This window comes from Calliphora vicina, chromosome 5, assembly GCF_958450345.1.
Source record: "Calliphora vicina chromosome 5, idCalVici1.1, whole genome shotgun sequence".
In the NCBI taxonomy this organism is placed as follows: domain Eukaryota; kingdom Metazoa; phylum Arthropoda; class Insecta; order Diptera; family Calliphoridae; genus Calliphora; species Calliphora vicina.
In genome coordinates, this window is record NC_088784.1 from 94,090,289 (window position 1) to 94,112,735 (window position 22,447).

Genomic DNA, 22,447 nt, shown 5'->3' on the forward strand with positions numbered 1-22,447 from the left:
TAGTATTATGCTCCCTTCGATAAAAAAAATTAAAACTTTGACCTACTGTAAACTAAAACTAAGACCAGCTGGACTATAAGTTTATTCTACAAAAATAATCTACTCAACATGCCCTTTCAGAATTATAGACTCGCTTTCTGTTCCAATCTAAAAGTCTCATTTTGTTGGATAGTGTAATTTAATTTAGGATGAAATTACCGTTATCATTAAAATATCCCTATGGAAATAAACCAAAATTCAGTTACCGATATAATCCATACCTTTTTGCCGTGCCATGGTTTTTGATGCACAATTCCCTTTTGATAATTTTAATGAATTGTCGATCGAACACAAAAAATTATACATTTTTTTCATCAAACTAATATTTTGCTTTATTAAACCAAAGTATAAAGGGGAAATTTTTTAATAAACCAAAAAATTATATAAACAATTTCCATAAGTGAAGTGAACTAATTTATAAAAAAAGTATTTAGTACAATTTAAAATATATTAATTACTAATAATCTAAATATTATGTCTACAAGATTACTAATACATACGTATGTTTATAAAAATATTATTTTTTTTTTACTAAAATTAAAGAGTAGAGTAAATGAAATGCTTTGAAAATCAATTATAATTAAATTTGTTTAAATTAATTTTATATTCAGAGCTTTCGTTTACTTCTTAACCTCCAGTCACCTTTCCATTGCTGTCACCTGCTCCTTCAAATAGTCCAAATGATTGACACTATCATTCATGGCATCATAGTGATAACTAACATGCTGCAATATTAAAGACATTTTATTTAAATTTTGAGCACTGTAATCGGATACAATGTCAACTTGGGTAAAATTGCGAATGCCTTGATTTAAAATCTGCAAGAAAAAAAAAAACAAATGTATAATTTAAGGAAAATATTAAGAACTATTTTTGGAGAAAAACATTTTTTTTTGGTGAAAAAAATGTTGGCGAAAAATAGATGCAAAAATAGAGGTAGTCGCTTTTATCTCAAAAGTGAATAAACACCAGTGATTTTTTTATGCCCTCCACCACCACAAGTGGTGAATGAGGGTATATATAAGTTTGTCATTCAATGTGTAACATTGAGAAATATTCATTTGAGACCCAACAAAGTATATATATTATACTGAAATATTAAATGAAATTCTAAGACGATTGAGCCATGTCCGTCTGTCTGTCCATCTGTCTGTCTGTGTAAAACACGCTCACGTCCAAAATAGGCAAACAAAGTTGGTAGACTTGCAAAAAAATGTTTATTGTTCTCCTAAGCAGTTTGGTATTCAAAATCAGCAAAATCGGTTCAGTGGAACCAGAGTTATGAACTAAAATGTGAGAAAACCTAAAAAAAACATGATAATTTTAAAATAGTTTTTGTTATTTGTGCAAATATATTGCAGAAATACCATCGAATTTTACACACGTTATTATACCCTTCACCATGAGTGAATAAAGTATATATATTCTGGATCGTTATAGATAGCGGAACCGATATAGCCATGTCCGTCTTTCCGTCTGTGTGTTGAAATCAACTTTCCGAAGCCCCCAAATAACTTTCATACACGATTCATACATCAATATCTCCGAAATTCTTCCGGCTCGGTCGCTATTTAAAATCGAGAAAATCGGTCCACAAATGGCTGAGATATAAGGAAAAAACTAAGACAACCTCGATTTTTGACCTATTTTTGACCTATATCTGGATTACTAAGTCGTTAATATAGACAATATGGATATCTAATGATAGATATTTCAAAGACCTTTGCAACGTATAGGGCCATAGTAAGTTGGACATACAATGGGTCAAAATCGGAAAAAAATATTTTTTAACCCGAATTTTTTTTTCATAAAAAATTTTTTTTTGTCATAAATTCTTTTTCCAAAAAAATTAATTAAAGAAATTTAAAAAAAAAAAAAATTGGAAAAAACTTTTTTAAAAAAAAATTAAAAAACAATTTGGAAAAAAAATTTTAAAACATTAAAAAAAAAATTTTGATTTTGTTTAAATAAAAATATGTAAAAAAAAAAATATTTTTAAGTATAATTTGGTGAAGGATATACAATATTCGGCACAGCCGAATACAGCTCTCTTACTTGTTTTTATGTTAAAATGACTAACTCTGGTAAAAATTATAGCAATCGTCCATGATTTCTCCTAGCACCCAAACAAATTTCGTCCCGAAATATGGTTCTATGGTCTGTAAATACCTACCAAATTGCAGTATCCACTCAAGATTCAGGAAAAATAATTTTCGTGCTTAAAAAAATCACAACACCAAATTAAGTTCACTTCCGAAAATCACTTAGATAAGCATAAATGTCTTATAAATATTGTTATTAAGTTGAAATTTATCATAAATAGTCCCCATATATACCAAAATCGATATACCTAATTCTATGAAGATCGGCCAATAATTGGTTATAGCTCCCATATAAGGACCACTTCCGAAAAACACATTAACCTACATAATTATCTGAAAAACATCAATATCAAAACAAAATTTTACACAAATCACTAATTTATACTTAGAAATCATACTACGGGATTTTGTGAATATCGGTCCATAATTGACCATAGCTCCCATATAAGGTCCACTTCCAAAAATCAGTTAAGTACTCATAAATCTCTTATAAATTCCATTATTTTGCTAAAATTCGACAAAAATAATACTCATATACATATATATCACTGTACCAAATTTTAAGCAGATTGGCCGATAATTGGTCATAGCTCCCCTATAAGGCCCTTTTCCGAAAAAGATATTCACCTTAAAATATATTTAAAACATATCGATATCAAAATGAAATTACGCACATATCAGTAATTTGTATCCAGTAATCATACTTCTGAATTTTGTGAATATCGGTCCATATTTAACCATAGCTCCCATACAAGTTCCACTCCCGAAAATCACTAAAATCCTCATAAATATTTTAGAGATATATTTATCAGGTTGAAATTCGAAACAAATTTATTCAATATATATAAAAATCGATATACCAAATCGATTATGATGATGGGCCCATGATTGGTCATAGCCTCCATATAAGAACCACTTCAAGAAAACACATTAACCTGCACAAATATCCAAAATAATCTGTACTGAAACAAAATTTTACGCCGATTTAATAGTATCCAAGAATCGTACTACAAGATTTTTTAAATATTGGTACATAATTCGGCATAACTCCCATATAAGGTCCAGTCTTGTTAATGGCGTTGTTTATATGAAATTCTACTAAATTAGCCCTCAAATACTTACGACCATAACAGGTCATAGCATCCATATATTAAACCAAAATAGTACACAGATCAGTAATTTGGATTCAAAAATCATAATACTGAATTTTGTGAATATTGCTCCATATAATTCCCACAACCAAATATTTTGAAATTTGTCTAAATATATTTGTATACCCTTTTTTATACTCTGTTTCTTCACTTGAGGTTAAAAGGGAAAAATGTTGATCCAATACATTCTACATGATTCTGATACAATTTTTTGTACATTTAAAATAAAATATCTTCTGCGTAAAGTAGTCTTTTTAACAACTGTTATATTATTTCATTTGCTATACCATCATATTTAGGTGGAGGGTATTTAAGATTCGGCACGGCCGAATATAGTACTCTTACTTGTTTTGTTTTTAGAATACCTTACCTCATTTGATTTAGAACTGCGTACAACTTGTCGAGCAACGGATCCCAAATTATTAACATTAACTGCAACTCGAGCACATAAACGTTTTTTGCTGAAATTAAATACAAATCAAACAATATTTTATACAAATTCATCGTTTTTGTTCAGATTACTGTTTAGTGCTAGTAAATGACTGAGCTAGAAACTATTGGGCATAGACAACAACTAGATAGGTAACTGAGAGCCAAAAACCTAAGTCTGTTGTCAAAAACCTAATTCATGACAATGTGTTGCATGTATTTTGTTATTGTATCACCCGTATGTGTGAAAAGAGAGTAATTTTTCCATATATATTAATCTCTCCTTCCGTTCTATGTGTTTATTCTATGCTATTGGGTATTTAAAGTTAAAAAAATTATTTAAATTTATCATTGAAACAATTTTATGAGAAAAGAATACTTTTAATATTTTTTCAATTTAAAAGTCAAAAACATTTTAGGGCAAAAAAAAATTTTTGGTGAAAAATATACAATTCAGATATTAACATTCATATCTGAATTGTATATTTTTCAAAAAATATTGATCAAAAAAAGGACAATATTTCTTTGATATGAGAAGACAATGCCGAATATAACTTCAGCTATATCAAGGCGTATCTAATAAGGTGACGTCGAAAAGCCAGCTGACTATTTTTTGCTCGATATGTTTTTTCACTTCTATCTGTCAAAGTTTGTTTACATTTCGTTATTAATTTAAATTAACGTTTTTGTTTCTTTTAATAAAAACAAGTAAGAGTGCTATATTCGGCTATGCCGAATCTTATATACCCTTCACCTTTGTTGTGGATGCATTATTATTTTTTATAATTAGTATATATGTATGTACATTGTACATTGCCCACTTTCAGCGTACAGCATCCTAAATTTATCAAGAACACAAAAAACAACAACAACGCCAAACGAAACAAAACAGCAAAAGAAAAAACAAAATACGCAAGCCAATGAAACCAACACACATCCAAACATACGTTTAATTGTATAAAAAACAACAACGCCAAAAGAAACAAAACACAAAAGAAAAACAAAATACGCAAAGCATATGCTTCCATCCAAACATACGATTTGTTGCTTTTTTGACAAAAAAACCAACACACAACCAAACAAACGTTTAGTTGTATAAAAAACAACAACAACGCCAAAAGAAACAAAACACAAAAAAAACAAAATACGCAAAGCATGCACATCCAAAAACATACGTTTTGTTGCTTTTTTGTCAAAAAAATCAACACACAACCAAACAAACGTTTAGTTGTATAAAAAACAACAACAACGCCAAAAGAAACAAAATACACAAAACTTGCACATCCAAACATACGTTTTGTTGTTTTTTTGTCAAAGCATGCAATACATTGTGTTTTTTGATGAAATTTTCAGAGGTTGTCTCGGATTTTTGCTCATATCTCCGTTATTTATGGACGGATTTTGCTGATTTTAAATAGCAAAATTCTCGAAAGTATGTCTGACAGAATTGTTGAAGATTTGGATCCCGGAGATATCTGGGGCCTTCAGAAAATTGATTTCAACAGACAGACGGACAGACAGACAGACAGACGGACATGGCTTAATCGACTCCGCTATCTATAAGGATCCAGAATATATATACTTTATAGGGTCTGAAATGAAAAATGTAGAAATTACAAACGGAATGACAAACTTATATATACCCTTCTCACGAAGCTGAAGGGTATAAATATAAAATAGAAGAAAAGTGAATAATTGATAATATAAAAGTGAATGGAGTACTTATTGAAAGTAAATTTCACGTATTTATTTATTTTCACCCCTGTTTTTGATTTTTGCAGTCTGCTGTTGTTTAGCTGTTTGACAGTTAGCAAATAATTTTACAAAAACAAAGTACATGTTGTTTTTGGTAAAGTTGTATTTGTTGTAGAATTGGGTATACCTGTAAGTAAATTTGCCTTGAGCTATATTTGGAAAATATTTTGAAAAATAGCTTGTATATTAGAGAATTGAATTTTAATTTGTGTTGCTCATTAAGAATTATAAAAGAGAACATTTATTATTAAATATTCAAAATCTTATTTATTAACGATAAGTTAGCAGTCTATGCTCAATCCTAAAATATATTAAATATTATTGTAAGAACTCACCTCTCATCAAACAAGTGTCGGGCACTGCTACTGGATGCGGAAGCCATCTACAAGTAAAAAAAGTTCACAAGAAAAAATCAATAAACTTCCCACAAAAGTTAAGCAATTTATTAAAAATAAATAACTAAAAAATTGTATTTAAATTCTACTTACATTTTAATAGTTCAAATACAAATTTCAACAATATTATTTATAGAATTACCAAAACAATTATTTATTTTAGCAGTCTTTTAGATTTGTTTACAACAAGAAGAATATTTCTCAAAACAAAATGTTTAAAAACAGCTGTCACACACAACGAAATGCTTCAGATAGACTTATGTTATTTTTGTTTCACATCACGATGAATTTATATAAGGTGGTGTCAGTCAAACAGCAGAGTCGCTCATATGGTTCTCAGAATTACTTTTTTAGTCGATTTAACGATCTCCGTATTATTTAAAATGTTGGTATCCATATACAATTTAATATGAATAAGTTTCATATAGAAATAAATCAAGACCTTACTCAGTTGTCAAAAATCTAAGTGGTGTGAATGTATTGATAAAAAAAAATTATATGAAAACAAGTGCAACATTGGTACATAGAGAATAGACATAGAGCGGAAACTCTCCTGTGAAAGACCTAACTCAGTTGTCAGAAACGTAAGAAGTGAGAATGCATTAGTAGAGTTTGTATCTAGTTTCTCTATGCATTCGCATGTTTGATGATTTTGTGTAATTTTTTTGTTTGAGTTTTTTTTCTAGTTTCCGATCTATGTGTATTTATCTGTGGCTCCCATATAAAGCCCACTTCCGAAAACCTATTACGAAAATAATTTTTTCAAAAGAAAAATGTTTTTACTATTTAGTCATATTTGTTATATTTATTTCAATATTTATATTAGAGTTCGTTTGTGACCAGGTCACTTCATTTGTTTTTCGGGTATCATAATTTTTCTGATGGTTTTTGCATAAATAAAAATAATGGCGTCCTTTTTTTGGAAAATTTTCTCATATCTTTTTAATGGTTAGTGATGAAATGAAATATTGGTGCGGTTTTGCTAAGCTTAAAATGTCTTTTCATCGTGCATGTTTAAAAAACTAAAATCCTTTTTTTATTTTTTTAATGAGATTTGCGCCCTCTGTTTTGGGTTTTTGGAACTATTTTTAAGGATTCAAAAAACATCAATTGTATTAATTTTTGATGCAGAATCGACCAGTGAAATCAGATTTGCAATACATTCAACCGTTTTTGCTCTACAGAAAAATGTGCTCAAAATCCGCGTTTTTAGGTGTGTTGAACCACCACAAGGAGTGAAAATTTTCCAAAAAAAAGGACGCCATTATTTCTATTTACGCATAAACCTTCAGAAAAATGATGATACCCGCAAATCAAATTTTTGAAATTAACTCTAATCTACATATTCTATGCTTACTAACAAAATATTTATTTTTAACACAAATAAGTTAAACCACCACTATTGAATTTCCTTTTTCATTTAGATATTTGTTAAGACCAATTCTTGTTTTTCTAGAACTGCCACCACCTTATATGAATTCGCTTTGTATCACACCATATCCACAGTTATCTGAGAGAGACAAAGAATATCGTTTTATATTCGTCTTTTTCTAGTACCAGCTGATTGTTTTCTCTGTTTTATATATGCCGGTATTATAAACATATGTGCCAATGAAGTGGTTGGTGGTGGTTTAATTCTGTCATGTTGCCAGATATTTGTGTGGTATGAAATAAACTTACCAAGTAAGCATTAAGGTTTTAAAACTTCAAACTCTTGAATATTTTGTTGGAATTTGACTTTAATGTAAATGAAATTATGTTTTCAACTTGAAAACTATTTGAAAAAATTAAGGGCCTAATTCAGAAACACGAAAGGAAAACGATTTTAAAATTTTTGTATGAAAATCACTCAGATTTCAAATAATTTTCGATTGATTTTCATAAAAAAATTTTAAAATTGTTTTTCTTTCGCTTAAATTCAGGTTTCCTTTCTATTGGAAAATTTTTTTAATATAAAGTGTAATGCACTTGAAGGTGGAAACAAACATTTTCGGCAAGGCAACGAACCTTTGCCGTTCCAAATTTGATAAAACTTTTTAAACGTGCAATTTAAGGAAAAGCTTTTTTGAGATAACCTAGTTTAAGGACGATTATCTATACTTTTGTGGAAAGGCAGATATCTAGAAAAAAACTATAAAATCTGTGAGAAAAAAAAATGATAAAATCTGAAAAATGTTCTAAAGTTATTAACAATCTCACCTTAGGTGTTTTGCACGCATCTATTAAAAAATAGCCAATTTTGAAATACCAAATATTATGGATATCAGAACAGTAAAGGTTCAAAAATAAATTTTTTTAATCGAAATTGTTTGTTTTATCCCTATAATAAAATAATAAATTTTGGTGAAAAAATTGGTAAAAATTCGAGATTTTTCCTTATATCTCAGACTATGTCCGGTATATTGATGTATCAATCATGTATGTATGTAAGTTACTTGGGTACTTTGCAAAGTGAAGTGTGAATGGTGAAGGGTATAAAACGATGTTGGTCACATAACATATACATATATTGTCCATTGTTAGTTATGATATTTTCACATTTTTTTTTGGCAACACATGGATTCCAAGTCAAAAGAGCTGCTCATCATTTGAGGCCATGAACGAATCAAGACAATTTCGGATACTCTGTTCCAAAGTGAAGCGTATCCCAGAGAGCGTTCTGCATCGATCGAAACAAGTTTAATTTAATTTTTCATTTCCGACCCTATAAAGTACGTATATATATTCTGGATCCTTATAGATAGCGGAGTCGATTAAGCCATGTTCGTCTGTCTGTTGAAATCAACATTCCGAAGCCCCCAAATAACTTACATACACGATTCATACATCAATATCTCCGGAATTCTTCCTGCTTGGTTGCTAAAATCGAGAAAATTGGTCCACAAATGACTGAGATATAAGGAAAATACCAGGACAACCTCGATTTTTGACCTATTTTTTTAACTATATCTGGATTACTAAGTCATTCATGGATACCTAATGATAGATATATCAAAGACCTTTGCAATGATGTATATAAGACCATAGTAAGTTGGAACTACAATGCACGGTGGTAAATTCCGACCAAAAATGTTTTTTTTTGTTTTTTTAATTTTTATACAATTTTGATGGTAGATTTTTCTTAACACTTCAGAATATACAGTATCATAATTATTTTGGCTATAAAGTAACTATATGGTTATTAATAGAGCTGTAAAGTCAAAGGTTTTTTCTTGTCATTTTAATATTAGAAAAATGTGATTTTTTTACTTTTGAATTGAAGTAGCCTGTGCTTTTTTCTTTAGTTTTTTTTTACAAATTAGCACATGCTTTTATAAAACAGTTAGCAATTAACCATTCTATGTAGTTATTAAGGAGTTTTTGCGTGTTATTTTTATATAAAAGTGAAATGATTTGGAACTAGTTTAAAATCTATAGAAACTAAATTAAAAAAAGTTTGAAAGGCCAGAACAAAAAAAAAGGGGCTATTAGAGGTTAAGTGTAAATTTCATCTAATACTGTAAAGTATCAGGAGTAAGTACTATAAATTTCAGCTGCAATTATCTGCCATTCTAATAACCAGAACGATTTCAGTGCCTACATATTTTACACATTTTTTGGTATTTTTTTTTTGGTCAATTTAAAAAATTATGTAAGTTTGAGAGTTATTTACGTCTATGCTGAATTGGCCAAACCATGTATTTGTATGTCGAAATTTTTTCAATGGATCATTTATGTTATTTTTAATTATAAACCTAATTGAAGCCATTTACAAAAATGATATACTTTTTCGATACTTTTATAACGTCAATGTTTATTTGGCCAACTCTTATATGCAATTTATAATATTTTTCGCGATGGATCAAGTGTGTTTTTCGTAAATGTACACCAAATTTCAAATTTTACATGAATAACCTAACTTTTTCGATTATTTCAATACGTCCAGGTTTGTTTGGCCAAACCCTGTATATGTATTCCGAAATTTGTAAGACAAGTTTTTTCAATGATTTATGCTATTCTTAATTTTTGGACTAAATTTCAGGCATTTACATGAATAACCTAATTTTTTCGATGCTTTTAAAACGTTCATTATTGTTTGGAGAAAGCCTGTATATGTAATCCGAAATTTGAATGACCGATTTTTTTTCGATCACATATATTATTCTTTATTTTTGGAATAAATTTCGGCCGCTTACATGCAATTTTTTGAAACTTTTAGAACGTCCATGCTTTTTTGACCAAACCCTGTAATTGAACATCGAAATATTTATCGATCGGTTGGTTATGTTATTCTTAATACAAATAGCAAATTTCAGAAATTTTTATGAAGAAATAAAGAAGTTATGGATTTTTGGCCGGAATCGGAAAAAATATATTTTAACCCGATTTTTTTTCACCAAAAGATTTTTTTCGCTAAATTAAAAAAAAATTCAAAAAAAGAAAAAAAAAAAATTTAAATTTAAAAGATGAAAACAAAAAATTCGAAAAAAAAAATTTTCCCAAAAATTAAAAAACAACATTGGAAAAAAAATAAATTTTGTTTACCTAAAAATATTTAAAATTTTTATTTTGAAGTATAATTTGGTGAAGGGTATATAAGATTCATCACAGCCGAATATAGCTCTCTTACTTGTTTTCATCACAAGTAATGATTCGGTGCAAAAATTAATTTCTTTTATAGCGTTAAAACATCATTTCGAACATGCAAATGATTTTGCACGCTCTTGTTGAGTTTGACAATAAGCTGCAATTCTTGGTCTTCAAACTTTTGTGGCTGGCCTGGGCGATTTTTGTCTTCCGTGTCAAAATCACCACTTCTGAACCTAACAAAACCAAGTCTCGCACGTTGAATTCAATGGAACATATTCACTTTAGAGATCAATCGGTATTCTTCAGCGGCACTTGTAAAGAAGTAAAGCAAAACTTGCCAAATTAAGATGCTTTATTGGCTCAAAATTCGAAACTTTGTTTTGGTAAGATTTAGTGTGCTGAATTCCCAATTATTGATAAATTCACTGAAATTTACTGTTGAGAGATAAGCTAGTTCCTTGTTGTTTACAATATAATTTTCAATAACTAAGTGAGAATAAATGACAGATATATACACTTCAAAATGACATATAATTTATTGAAACAAGTAAGAGTGCTATATTCGGCTGTGCCGAATCTTATATACCCTTCATCAAATTATACTTCAAAATTTTAAATATTTTTAGGTAAACAAAATTTAATATTTTTTCCAGTTGTTTTTTTCAGTTTCAATTGTTTCGATTGCTATTTTAATTTTTTTTTTTAAATTTTAAAATTTTTTTTTTTTAAATTTAAAATTTTTTTTTTTTAAATTTAAAATTTTTTTTTTTGTTTTTTCAATTTTTTTTGTGAGAAAAAAAATTTTTTTCTATCTATAAGGATCCAGAATATATATACTTTATAGGGTCGGAAATGAAAAATGTAGAAATTACAAACGGAATGACAAACTTATATATACCCTTCTCACGAAGGTGAAGGGTATAAAAACTGCGTTCAAAAGGTGCGCCATCTATTATCTCGCATTTTTAAGTTTTATTTTAAATAATTTTTTTCAAACTTTATGATTTTTTTAACTTTTCACTCTTGAGTTCAAATAATTCTCTTATTTGTTTAAAACTTTAGCATACTTCTATTAAGTCGTAAGTAAATAAAGAAAACAATTACAATTCATATTAAAAAATTTATTTGTTCTTATTTTTACATATAAAAAATACAAATACAAAACTGTTATACACAATTTACAATAATTTACAATATATAATCGTACTACTTATGTACGAACACTTTTCATCGAATAAAATACATAAAAACTGTATTCATAATAATAATAAGAATATAACAAAAAGATATGCAGAAACTTATGTATAAATAATATACAACTGATTGTCATATGTCAAAATCATGGTCACATACCACTAAATAACTAGACTACGCTTTAACCTCTTCTGTTACTGGATCCAAGGCCACAGCTGCCTGATCTTTTGGCAGTTGATAACCGGCTTTAGGCAAATATTGACGTTTTCTAGACGAAGGTCTCACCAGAATATGAGCAATACAAGTACAAATGGCAACTATGGAGAAATACATGAAACTACGTCTACCACCGAAACGCTTAAAAGAGAGACCTCCGATCAGAGAGCCAATACTAAAACCCAAACCATCATCCATGCCGGCCATAAGGCCTTGTACAGTGGCTGAAGTACCGGGCGGAGCAACTGCCGAGGCATAGGCCACAATACAAGTGTAGCAGAGGGCATAAGTGCAGCCCTGAAAGAATAGTTCCACACCCACCAAATACCAGGGATTGGGTATCCAGGATATTAGAGCCAGACGCACGGCATAGAAAAAGAAACACAAGCTCATACAGTGAATATAACCCAATTTCTTAATGATTTTGCCACTGTAAAAGAAGAAGGGCACCTCACCGGCCAAACATTCGGCCGCCACTACACAACCCTCAATCAATTTGATTTGATGCATAAAACCAGTTTCGGCGGCCACCTCTTCCAGATGCCAAAACATGAAATAAATAATGAAGGAATCAATAATGCCAGCTATGGTGGCAAAGACCAAAAATGTGGTTATGGCTGGCTGTTTAATCAGTTCCCAGACATCTGTGAATATGGACTCTGAAGAGGATAACTTGGGCAATTTCAGCTTGGAAACACTTAATAAATCAAAGCCACTAAATACCAACATGATAATTAAGGCCGGCACAATACTTTTCACATCACCCAGAGTCCAATAATCTACTGCAATGCCGGACACCAAGGCGGTAAGACCAAATCCAATGGTACCCCAAACACGCTGGGCTCCATACTTGTCCTCCTCACTATCGCCCAACATATCGAAACAAATGGCATCCGATATGGAATTGGTGACATTGAAACCAATTGTACCCGCACACATTAATAACACAAAAAGCCAAAAGGCAGCTGATGTATAAAGACACTTTGCTTGCAGTTCAGTTTGGAAGTCGCAGGTGCCATTGAAGGAAGTCAGATTGTTGGTGGCGTTAAAGGATTCGCCCACACATACATGCAATTGCAAGGTAGATTTTTCATAGTTTGATGTTAGATTTAGATAGTTAATGGCTGGATTAAATATATCCACGAAAAAGGCTTCGAAGTTAGAGATTTCATCTTTGCACTGGGCATTGTGGGTAGTGCTGCACAAATTCGTTTGGCTTAACAGCTGAAAAGAAAAAAAAAACGTATTTATTACTTTAATATCATAAAAAAATGAGTACAAGCTATTAAAGTGCCATTATCAGGCTATGATTGTTTACTTATTCCCTCCCAGATTACTATGAAAATGTACTAAAATTAGCAAATACTATAAAAAGATATTTATCATGTCATGATCATTTTTTTAATATTTTTTTTTGGTTTCGCACTTATAATTGACATATAAATGTCTACAGCAAATATGAGTTTTGATACAATTTTTACGATTTCGATAAGATAATATTAATATTAATAGTAGAAGTAGTAGTATTCCACAACAATAACTAATACGAAGAGTAATAATACAAATAACATTAACAATGTTTTTTAGTTATAAAATAATTTGTAACGTTTTTTTTAAATCGAACAATGAGACATTTTTATAATTATCAAAATTCTTAGATAAACAGAAATGTGCACAAAATTGGCAAGACATCTTTCAATAATTTAATTAAAATTATGTGAAATTGTTTTCTGAGTACTTGTTCACAGCAAATATTACATATTAACTGTCATTTCCCGACCTTTTTTGATTACCGGGAATCAAGAAACTTTTTTTTACATTCCCGGGTACCCGCTGAAAAACGCGGTATTTACTGAGTTATTAACGATATTAAAATTTTTTGATTTTTCATGATAAAAATCGATTTTTGGTATGAAATATGAGTGATCACAGATTGAGTTTATTTTCCCGAAAAACGCAGTATTTACTGAGTTATTAACGATTTTAGGATTTTTTGATTTTTCATGATAAAATCGATTTTTGGTATGAAATATGAGTGAACACAGATTGAGTTTATTTTCCAGGAAAACTCAGTATTAAGTTATTAACTATTTTAGGATTTTTTGATTTTTCATGATAAAAATCTATTTTTGGTATGAGATATGAATGATCACAGATTGAGTTTATTTTGCCGAAAAACGCAGAATTTACTGAGATATACACCGATTATACGAAAAATCGATTTTTGGTTGAAACATGAGTGATCACAGATTGAGTTTATTTTCCCGAAAAACGCAGTATTTACTGAGTTATTAACGATTTAAGAAATTTTTTGATTTTTCATTTTAAAAATCTATTTTTGGTATGAAATATGAGTGATCACAGATTGAGTTTATAATCCCGAAAAACTCAGTATTTACTGAGTTATTAACGATTTTAGGATTTTTTGATTTTTCATGATAAAAATCGATTTTTTGTATGAAATATGAGTGATCACAGATTGAGTTTATTTTGCCGAAAAACGCAGTATTTACTGAATTATTAACGATTTTAGGATTTTTTGATTTTTCATGATAAAAATCGATTTTTGGTATGAAATATGAGTGATCACAGATGGAGTTTATTTTCCCGAAAAACGCAGTATTTACTGAGTTATTAACTATTTTAGGATTTTGAGTTTATTTTCCCGAAAAACGCAGTATTTACTAAGTTATTAACGATTTTAAAATTTTTTAATTTTTCATACTAAAAATCTATTTTTGGTATGAAATATGAGCAAAGTTTTTAATTTTCCTACCTTTTTTGGTTCCCGGGAATCGAGACTCTTTTTTTCTACATTTCCGGGTACCCGGCTATTCCCGAAATATATAATGATACTGTAAATTAGGAATATTATAGCCAAATTTCATATAAAAACTTAGTGTTATAATTACTAAATATCAGAGCTTCGAATTAATTAATAAAATTTGAGCTTAATTCTCTAAAATCATAATCCATAAATCCATTCCTAATATTTCATTTTTTAGATTCATTCCAAAGGCTTTGTTTAAACTGAATTAATAATAGAATTTATTCAAACTTGAATGATTAAATTTTTGTTAAATCAAATCATTTACAGAATTAATTGAAAACATTTTCTTAAAACTTTTTGTACTAGATTTGAATTGAAGAAAAATTTAATCAATTAATAAATTTAGAAAGATATTTTGCTATGGTTTTGAAGAAGAAATTTAAAGAAATTAGAATGATTCAATAAGAAATAAATTCTATAAATAATGAATTCACTTTTTAAATTTTCTATTTCGGTCTATTATTGCCGAGATGTAAGCAAAAAACTGTAAAAAACTTTTCATTGTTTTTTGGTGAAAAAATAGAGTTATAACTTGTTTTCACCAGTTTTTAATTCCCGGAATTCCCGACTAAAAATCCCGGGAATCGGGTAGTGAAAAATTGGCAAAATTCGCGTGAAATTTGTACCGAGAATTGCCGAATCTTATTTACGTTCTACCAAATTATACTTCAAAATACAAATTTTAAATATGGGGAATTTCACGTCAAGTGAACCAACTTTTAAAATCGATGTCTTCCGATCGGGATGAAATGTACAAGATCGGTCCAGAACTCTCTGAGTTAGAGGGGGTAAAAATTTGACATTTTGGCCAAACATGTGATTTTTCTCATCCATGTAACTTTTTACCTATTGTTGTTAGCAAAATGTGTTCCAAATAGTTTAGATAGCTATGTCTTCAATCTTCAAAATATTTTTAATATTTTTTTTCCGAAATCAAAAGCTTTTTTAACTTTTTTTTTCAAAATGTGCTTTTTTTTCTTAAAATAAAGCTTAGATATTTTCCTTGAAGACCTATTTGGTCGCTTAGTGGGATGCGAGTTTGATATCTATCAAAAAAAAATGTTTTGTAACTCAAAACATGCAATTTTTGACTTTTTTTGCAAAATCAAAAACTTTGTTGACTTTTTTTTTCAAAATGGACCCTTTTTTAAATTTTTTTTTTGCTCAAAAGAAAGCTTGGATATTTTCCTTTCAGACCTATTTGGTGGCTTAGTGGGATGCGAGTGGGATATCTTTCAAAATAAATGTTTTGTAACTCAAAACATGCAATTTTTTACTTTTTTTCAAAATCGAACTTTTTTTCCAAAATGGGCCCTTTTTTAAAATTTTTTTTTTTGCTCAAAAGAAATCTTGGGTCTAGTCCTTTAAGATCTATTTGGTCGCTTAGTGGGATGCGAGTGGGATATATAGCAAAATAAATGTTTTGTAACTCAAGATATACAATTTTTGATTTTTTTTCGGCAAAACCGAACTTTTTTCAAAAGGAGCCCTTTTTTAAATTTTTTTTTTGCACAAAAGAAAGCTTAGGTCTATTCCTTTAAGAGCTTTTTGTTCTCGTAGTGGGATTGAAAAAATTGTGTCTGAATTACTATCCAATAGGTCTAACCTTGGTGTAAATTTCATCCCGATCGGAAAACATCGATTTTAAAAGTTGGTTCACTTGACGTGAAATCCCCCATATACTTAAAACTTTTTGTTTTTCAAAATAGTTTTTTAATTTTTTGGAAATTTTTTTTGTTTAGAATTGTTATTTAATTTTTCTTTTTTATTAATTTTAAAAATTTTTTTTTTGTTTTTTAATTTCTCGAGTTAACAAATATTTTTTTGTTTTTGACCCATTGTAGGTCCAATTTACTATGGTCCTATATACGTTGTTGCAAAGGTCTTTGAAATATCTATCATTAGATATTCATATTGTCTATATTAATGACTTAGTAATCCAGATATACAGTGGTGGCCAAGAATTTAAGACAAAAATTGTTTGCTAAATTCCATGTAATTGTCAATTATATTTTCAAATATTTCCACAAATATGTATGCATGAGGACTGTTTTAACACACAAGTGTGTTTTATTCGACTGTGTCAATTCATACATATTCACCATGAACGCATAAAATTTTTCTACAACTTGACCAAACAAATTTTTTTTTAAATAAACATATTTTCTCACATTTATATCATTATAATTTTATTACTATAAAATATTCGGACCAAATTTCGTATTTTTAGTTCCATTAGTTTCGGTCATATCATGTTATTAACAGCGGATGTTCGCTGAGGTGGGTCAACGTATTTCCACATATCTTTGTCCATATATGTTTTACCGATTTTTCCAAACATTTTTCAGAAACTAGAAACATTAACAATAAATTTCATACCCTTAGAGGTCCTTTTATTTTGGCTCTATCGCACTTAAAATTCAGTTGATGAAAAAAATTCAAGTATTTGTCTTAAATTGGTGGCCACCACTGTAGGTCAAAAATAAGTCATAAATCTAGGTTGTCCTGGTTTTTTCCTCATATCTCAGCAATTTGTGGACCGATTTTGCTGATTTTAAATAAGAAATTGATAAGACAGAATTATTGATGATTTGGATCGCGAAGATATCTGGGGTCTTCAGAAAATTGATTTCAACAGACAAACAAACGGACATGGCTTAATCGACTCCGCTATAAGGATCCAGAATATATATACTTTATAGGGTCGGAAAATTATATTGGGGAAATTACAAACGGAATGACAAACTTTTATATACGCTTCTCACGAAGGTGAAGGCGTCCAAATTTCAATTCTTTTACATTTCTCAACTTTTATTTTTAATGTTTTTTTAGTAGCAATAAAAAAATCGGCTTACAAGGTGAAATTGTACGCTAAACACGATGGCGATAGCAGTTTTTAAAAAAAAATACTTTTCTTGAGGTTTTGGACGAGTTTTTGTCGAAAAAAATTTGTTTACGCGTTAATTTTTAAAGTTTTTTAGTAGATAAGTAAAACAAAATTCGCCGATTTCAAATTTTTTAAACATATCATATCCATGGTAAAATTGTACGCTTAAAAAGATGGCGATAAAAAATTAAAAATTAAATTTTTTGACCAAAACTCGTTTAAAATTATTTTTTTTTTTGAAAAACTGATATCACCTTCGCCTTTAACTTACGAATTTCTTTAGAAATGAGCGGGAAATTGATACGGGAGAAGAAAAATTGGTTTGGAAATCTAAAAAAAAAGTTTTTTCGACAAAAACTCGTCTAAAAACCCGAAAAAATATTTTTTTTAAATTATATCGCCATCGTTGTAAGCGTACATTTTTACCTTGGATAGGATATATTTAAAAAATTTTAAATCGGGGAATTTTGTTTTACTTATCTACTAAAAAACTTTTTAAACTTATATACTAAAAAACTTTAAAAATGAACGCATAAAAAACTCGTCCAAAACCTCAAGAAAAATATCTTTTTGGAAAAACTTTATCGCCATAACTTTTACGTACAATTTCAACATGGAAAGGTTAAACAAAAAAATAAATATAAGCTAAGAAAAAGTCAAATAATATAAATTTGGACTCCAAGAAAATGATTTTTTTGATAATGGTCTCGGTTCAGCTACTATTTAAATTCGGAAAATCAGATCACAAATGGCTCAGATTTGGCTATTTTCGACATACAATGGGTGAAAATTTGTGAAAAATATTTTTTAACCAGAGTTTTTTTCACCATTTTTTTTACTATAAAATTTTATTCAGATAAATTTTTTATGTAAAAATCTAATTTTAATTTGACGCCATTTAAGCTGTGCCAAATCTTATATACCTTATCGTATACGTAGCAGACAGATGGATTGACATATCTAGATCGTCTTAGAATTTTATAAGAACCCATGATATAGTATATACTTTTGTGGGTCTGCGACCAATATTTTGATAAATATTCTCCTAATTTGTTTGGAGCTGATTATAATAAATTGGACTGCTAACAGATTAGAGGTAGTAAAAATGGAGAACAACTCTTTTTTCATTGTTGAAAAATGTTTCAGAAATCATGAGGGTTGGAAAATGTAAATAATAATAAGTCTATTGCAGATACTTGAACGTTACCTATGTCTTTAGTAGTCACAAGGTTTTTATTTAGGAAGTTAGGTTTCACAATGATCTGGTGTTTTAAACCAAAGTCCATTGCAAAATTTATGTTGAAAGTTGTTTCTAATAAAAATATTAGTCCAGCACCCATCTAAAGTTTTCCGATCGACTCAGAATCACTTTCTGGGTCGATTTAACGATATCCTTCCGTACGTCTTGTTGTCCATGTAATCTTATGCTCAAAGTAGCATTTTGAAGATATTTCGCTATGATTTGCAACACGTGTTTTTTTCGGATCAAGGATAAAGCTTATTGAAAGTGCTTGAAATCGGTGCATTATTTTACATAGACCCAAACAAATATCCTCCCGAATTAGGATTATTTTCTCATAAATATCTGATTTATATTCCTATCCACACAAATTTCTCGACAAATACGTTTTATATAACAAAAAATCATATATATGGCTTAATATAGAAAGGTCGTATCGCGTTTTTTTTTCTAAATCGGGATTTTTTACCTATTCTGGTAGACAAAACTCAAGTATACCTCCCTTATAAAATTCAGTTTCCTATGTTAACGAATAACAGATTTACAGTAATTAAAAAAACCCTAACTCATTTCAAAAATACTTTGAAAGAAAAAAAAAACTCGGCTTGACCGACTATACATACATTTTTTTTTATTTTAATCAATAATTGATTGAAAAATTTTTTTATTCTAAATTGAAATACACACAGCCTCTCAAAAGTGAGTAAACATGAAAATCATTATAGTCCGACTTAAATTTTTTTTTTTCAGAACCGAATCTATTATTCAGCCCATTTTCCAACAAACCGAAACTTTTAAATTTTAATCGATGGATAGATTTTATGATTTTCATTATGATTTATGTTTATTTAATTTTGAGATGTGTAGATGTTATATATAGATGCTATTCATTCGAATGAAAAATATATAGTTTCCTCGATTATTTGAATAATTTTTATTCGAATGACAACAGTAAACTGATATAAATATCCATGGTCTCATGAGAGACACTTTCATGGCAATAGAGGGTGGCTTTAAATCAGTGGTCAGCTCTCATTCAATATTCTTACTTTTAATGTAAGAAAGTACATATGTTTGTTAAAATTTGTGTTAAAAATACACTACTTTACATTAGAATTTTAAAAGAAAATAAAAGAAAAATTTAAATATATTGTTAGCTCCTTTTCTATACCATTCTGTTTGTAACATATCGATATATTAGTCGTAGAACTAAAAGCTATATATATTCTGGGTCCTCATATGATTCAAAGACGATCTAGCTATGTCCTTCCTTTAGTCCGTCTGTCTATTGAAAATACTATAGGGCCCCAAACGAAAGAAGCTGAAATTTTCCATAAATACTCTCCCTTGATACTCTAGCCAGCATACAAATTTCCCTCCGGAATACAGTGTAAGCAGTCATAAACATGTTAATTATGCGTTAATCCTTAAAAAATTTTGTCAAAAATTATTTCTAAGTATCCTGGCGAAAATCGAACAACAATTGCCCCTAGTCCCCATACAAGGTCCTCATCAGAAAATGACTTGAACATTCACAATTGTCTTATAATAATTAATATCGTAATAAAATTGGCCATAAACAAGTTTTATATGAACCTAGATCTTTCCACCAACTTTTGTGAAGATCGGTCCATAATTGACCCTACCGCCTATATACAGGCCTGTCACACATTTCGTTCGGAATGGTTTCAATTCCGTAGCTTCTATTCCGATCGATTTCGTTTTAGCTTCTACAGATTCTGTGTAATTTATTAATTCCAAAAATATTTAATAATTCTGTATTTCAGATTTTAATTTGACAGTGTTTTTTATATTAAAACAAAAGTGAAGTTTTTGGTACAGAAATTGATTAAAATTTTAAGAAAAACTCGTTTTACTATTTGTGAAGAAGCAAATTACGGAATTAATTCCACTTTCGATCGGAGTGGAATGGAATTCTGTGACAGGCCTTATAACCCCTATATAAGAAATATACTTTATTGTTAATAAATAATTTATACTCGTATATAATGAATTTTTGTGCATTTTGCTAATGCTACAATTTGACTGTTATTTTTGTAAATGGTTCAACTAGAACTTTTTCTTGGTATTTGTTAATATTTTAATTATTTTACTTTCATTCATCATTTTACAAATATTTACATACCTCATCATTACAAACCGGCAACTCCTTTAAATTTAATGTCACATTCCAAGCTTCATGCAAGGGTATAGATGATGACTGTGGCTGGGGCACGAAATAAAAACCAGCATAAGCCAAAGTCATGGCCATAATCAAGCCAATAAAAATTAATTTACGAAAATGCTAAATAAATAAAAAAAAACCATTAATTTATAAACGACAAAAACTAATAATAATAATAAATCTACCGTAAAATAATCGGCCACAAAACCAAACAAAGGTTTTGCTATAATATACATCATGGGCAATATGGAGGTAATGTAACCCATTACCTCGGGTGCTATGCCAATTTGTTTGCCCCACACAGACAATTGGGGTAAAATGGGGCCCATAGCTGTAAGAAAAATATAAAGATTAATTAACAAAAGAAAATATTGTGGTTTATTTGAAAAGCAAAACTTACCCGCCATAAAAAAGAAATAATGAGCCTTAATAGGAAATAGACGTTTATTGAGTTTAACCATTTTAACACTGTTTTCTATTAAAGATCTAGAGTAACTATATAATGGTCTCAGTTAGGAAGAATATTGGGATATCACAGTTTGCCAGTTAATTCAAAATCTTTACATCCAATACATTTTCTGTATTCCTTGCTTTTTTTCTTCAGAGTTTTCTTACACTTTTCTCATGTTACACTTTTGAGCGGTTTCAGCTAACTGTTGTAGACCAGCCATAGACACTTTCCATTCGACAGTTTCCCTCAAGTGTATTCTCGTCGTGTGAGTCTCACTGCCGCTGTATGAGTATTTAGTACTGTAATCTTATAAAAGAATAAACGATAAGACGTTTTGTTTTCAACTATTTTTTTATTTTAAATTTTATTTATTCTGTTGTTTTATGATCTTAACTTAAGTTCTAGTTGTCGATTTTATAACATTCATTTCAAAAGTATAAACAATTCATATTTTTGTTGTATACTAATTTTGAATTGTTTTTGCATTAATGGGGTAGATAAAGGGGTTGGAGGGGGAGAGATAGGGCGTTTGGTTGTGTAGTGAGCGGAGTTGAGACTAATAAATGTTGACTGTTGCTAGAGGTGGTACTAAATAGTTAGTCTAGTGTTGAGATAAGAGATGTAATGACGATATGGAAGATATACAAAGGCACAGTTTATCAGATTTCATTTTTATTATAATTAATATATAGTGGTTCATTAAAATTTAATGACACTTTTCTAGAGCCAATTCAAAGATAGTGGTGCTCATACAAATAGCTCATTTTAATAAAAAAACACAAGTTATAATCTACTGAGACGAATAAATAGTATTCGTATGTTACCCAATTTTCTTGCCTTGGGATCAATCCTGCTGCTTGCGAACGTTTTGAAATTGCTGCTTGAGTAGCTCCCAATGATTTTTCAAGCTCTTGCTGAGTTTTATAACAATCTTCATGGAGTAATGCCTCCAACTCAAACTTTTTTGTCTGGCCTGGGTGATCTTCCGTGTCAAAATCACCACT

General features: G+C 29.4%; 2 protein-coding genes across 2 annotated transcripts; both read right to left on the reverse strand.

Moving 5' to 3' along the window:
- Positions 1-344: 344 nt before the first annotated feature.
- Positions 345-6,069, reverse strand: BORCS7 (BLOC-1 related complex subunit 7). Its single transcript, XM_065513410.1, has 4 exons — positions 5,965-6,069; positions 5,812-5,858; positions 3,663-3,753; positions 345-857 (listed from the first exon to the last, which is right to left on the reverse strand). Exons 2-4 carry the CDS (start codon positions 5,856-5,858, stop codon positions 678-680), a joined length of 318 nt encoding a protein of 105 aa, XP_065369482.1. The 5' UTR covers positions 5,965-6,069; the 3' UTR covers positions 345-677.
- A 5,477-nt stretch (positions 6,070-11,546) lies between these two features.
- LOC135959580 (major facilitator superfamily domain-containing protein 6) lies at positions 11,547-21,692 on the reverse strand. The gene is made up of 4 exons (XM_065510535.1): positions 21,393-21,692; positions 21,178-21,323; positions 20,954-21,112; positions 11,547-13,074 (listed from the first exon to the last, which is right to left on the reverse strand). Exons 1-4 carry the CDS (start codon positions 21,451-21,453, stop codon positions 11,809-11,811), a joined length of 1,632 nt encoding a protein of 543 aa, XP_065366607.1. The 5' UTR covers positions 21,454-21,692; the 3' UTR covers positions 11,547-11,808.
- Between the last annotated feature and the right edge of the window lie 755 nt (positions 21,693-22,447).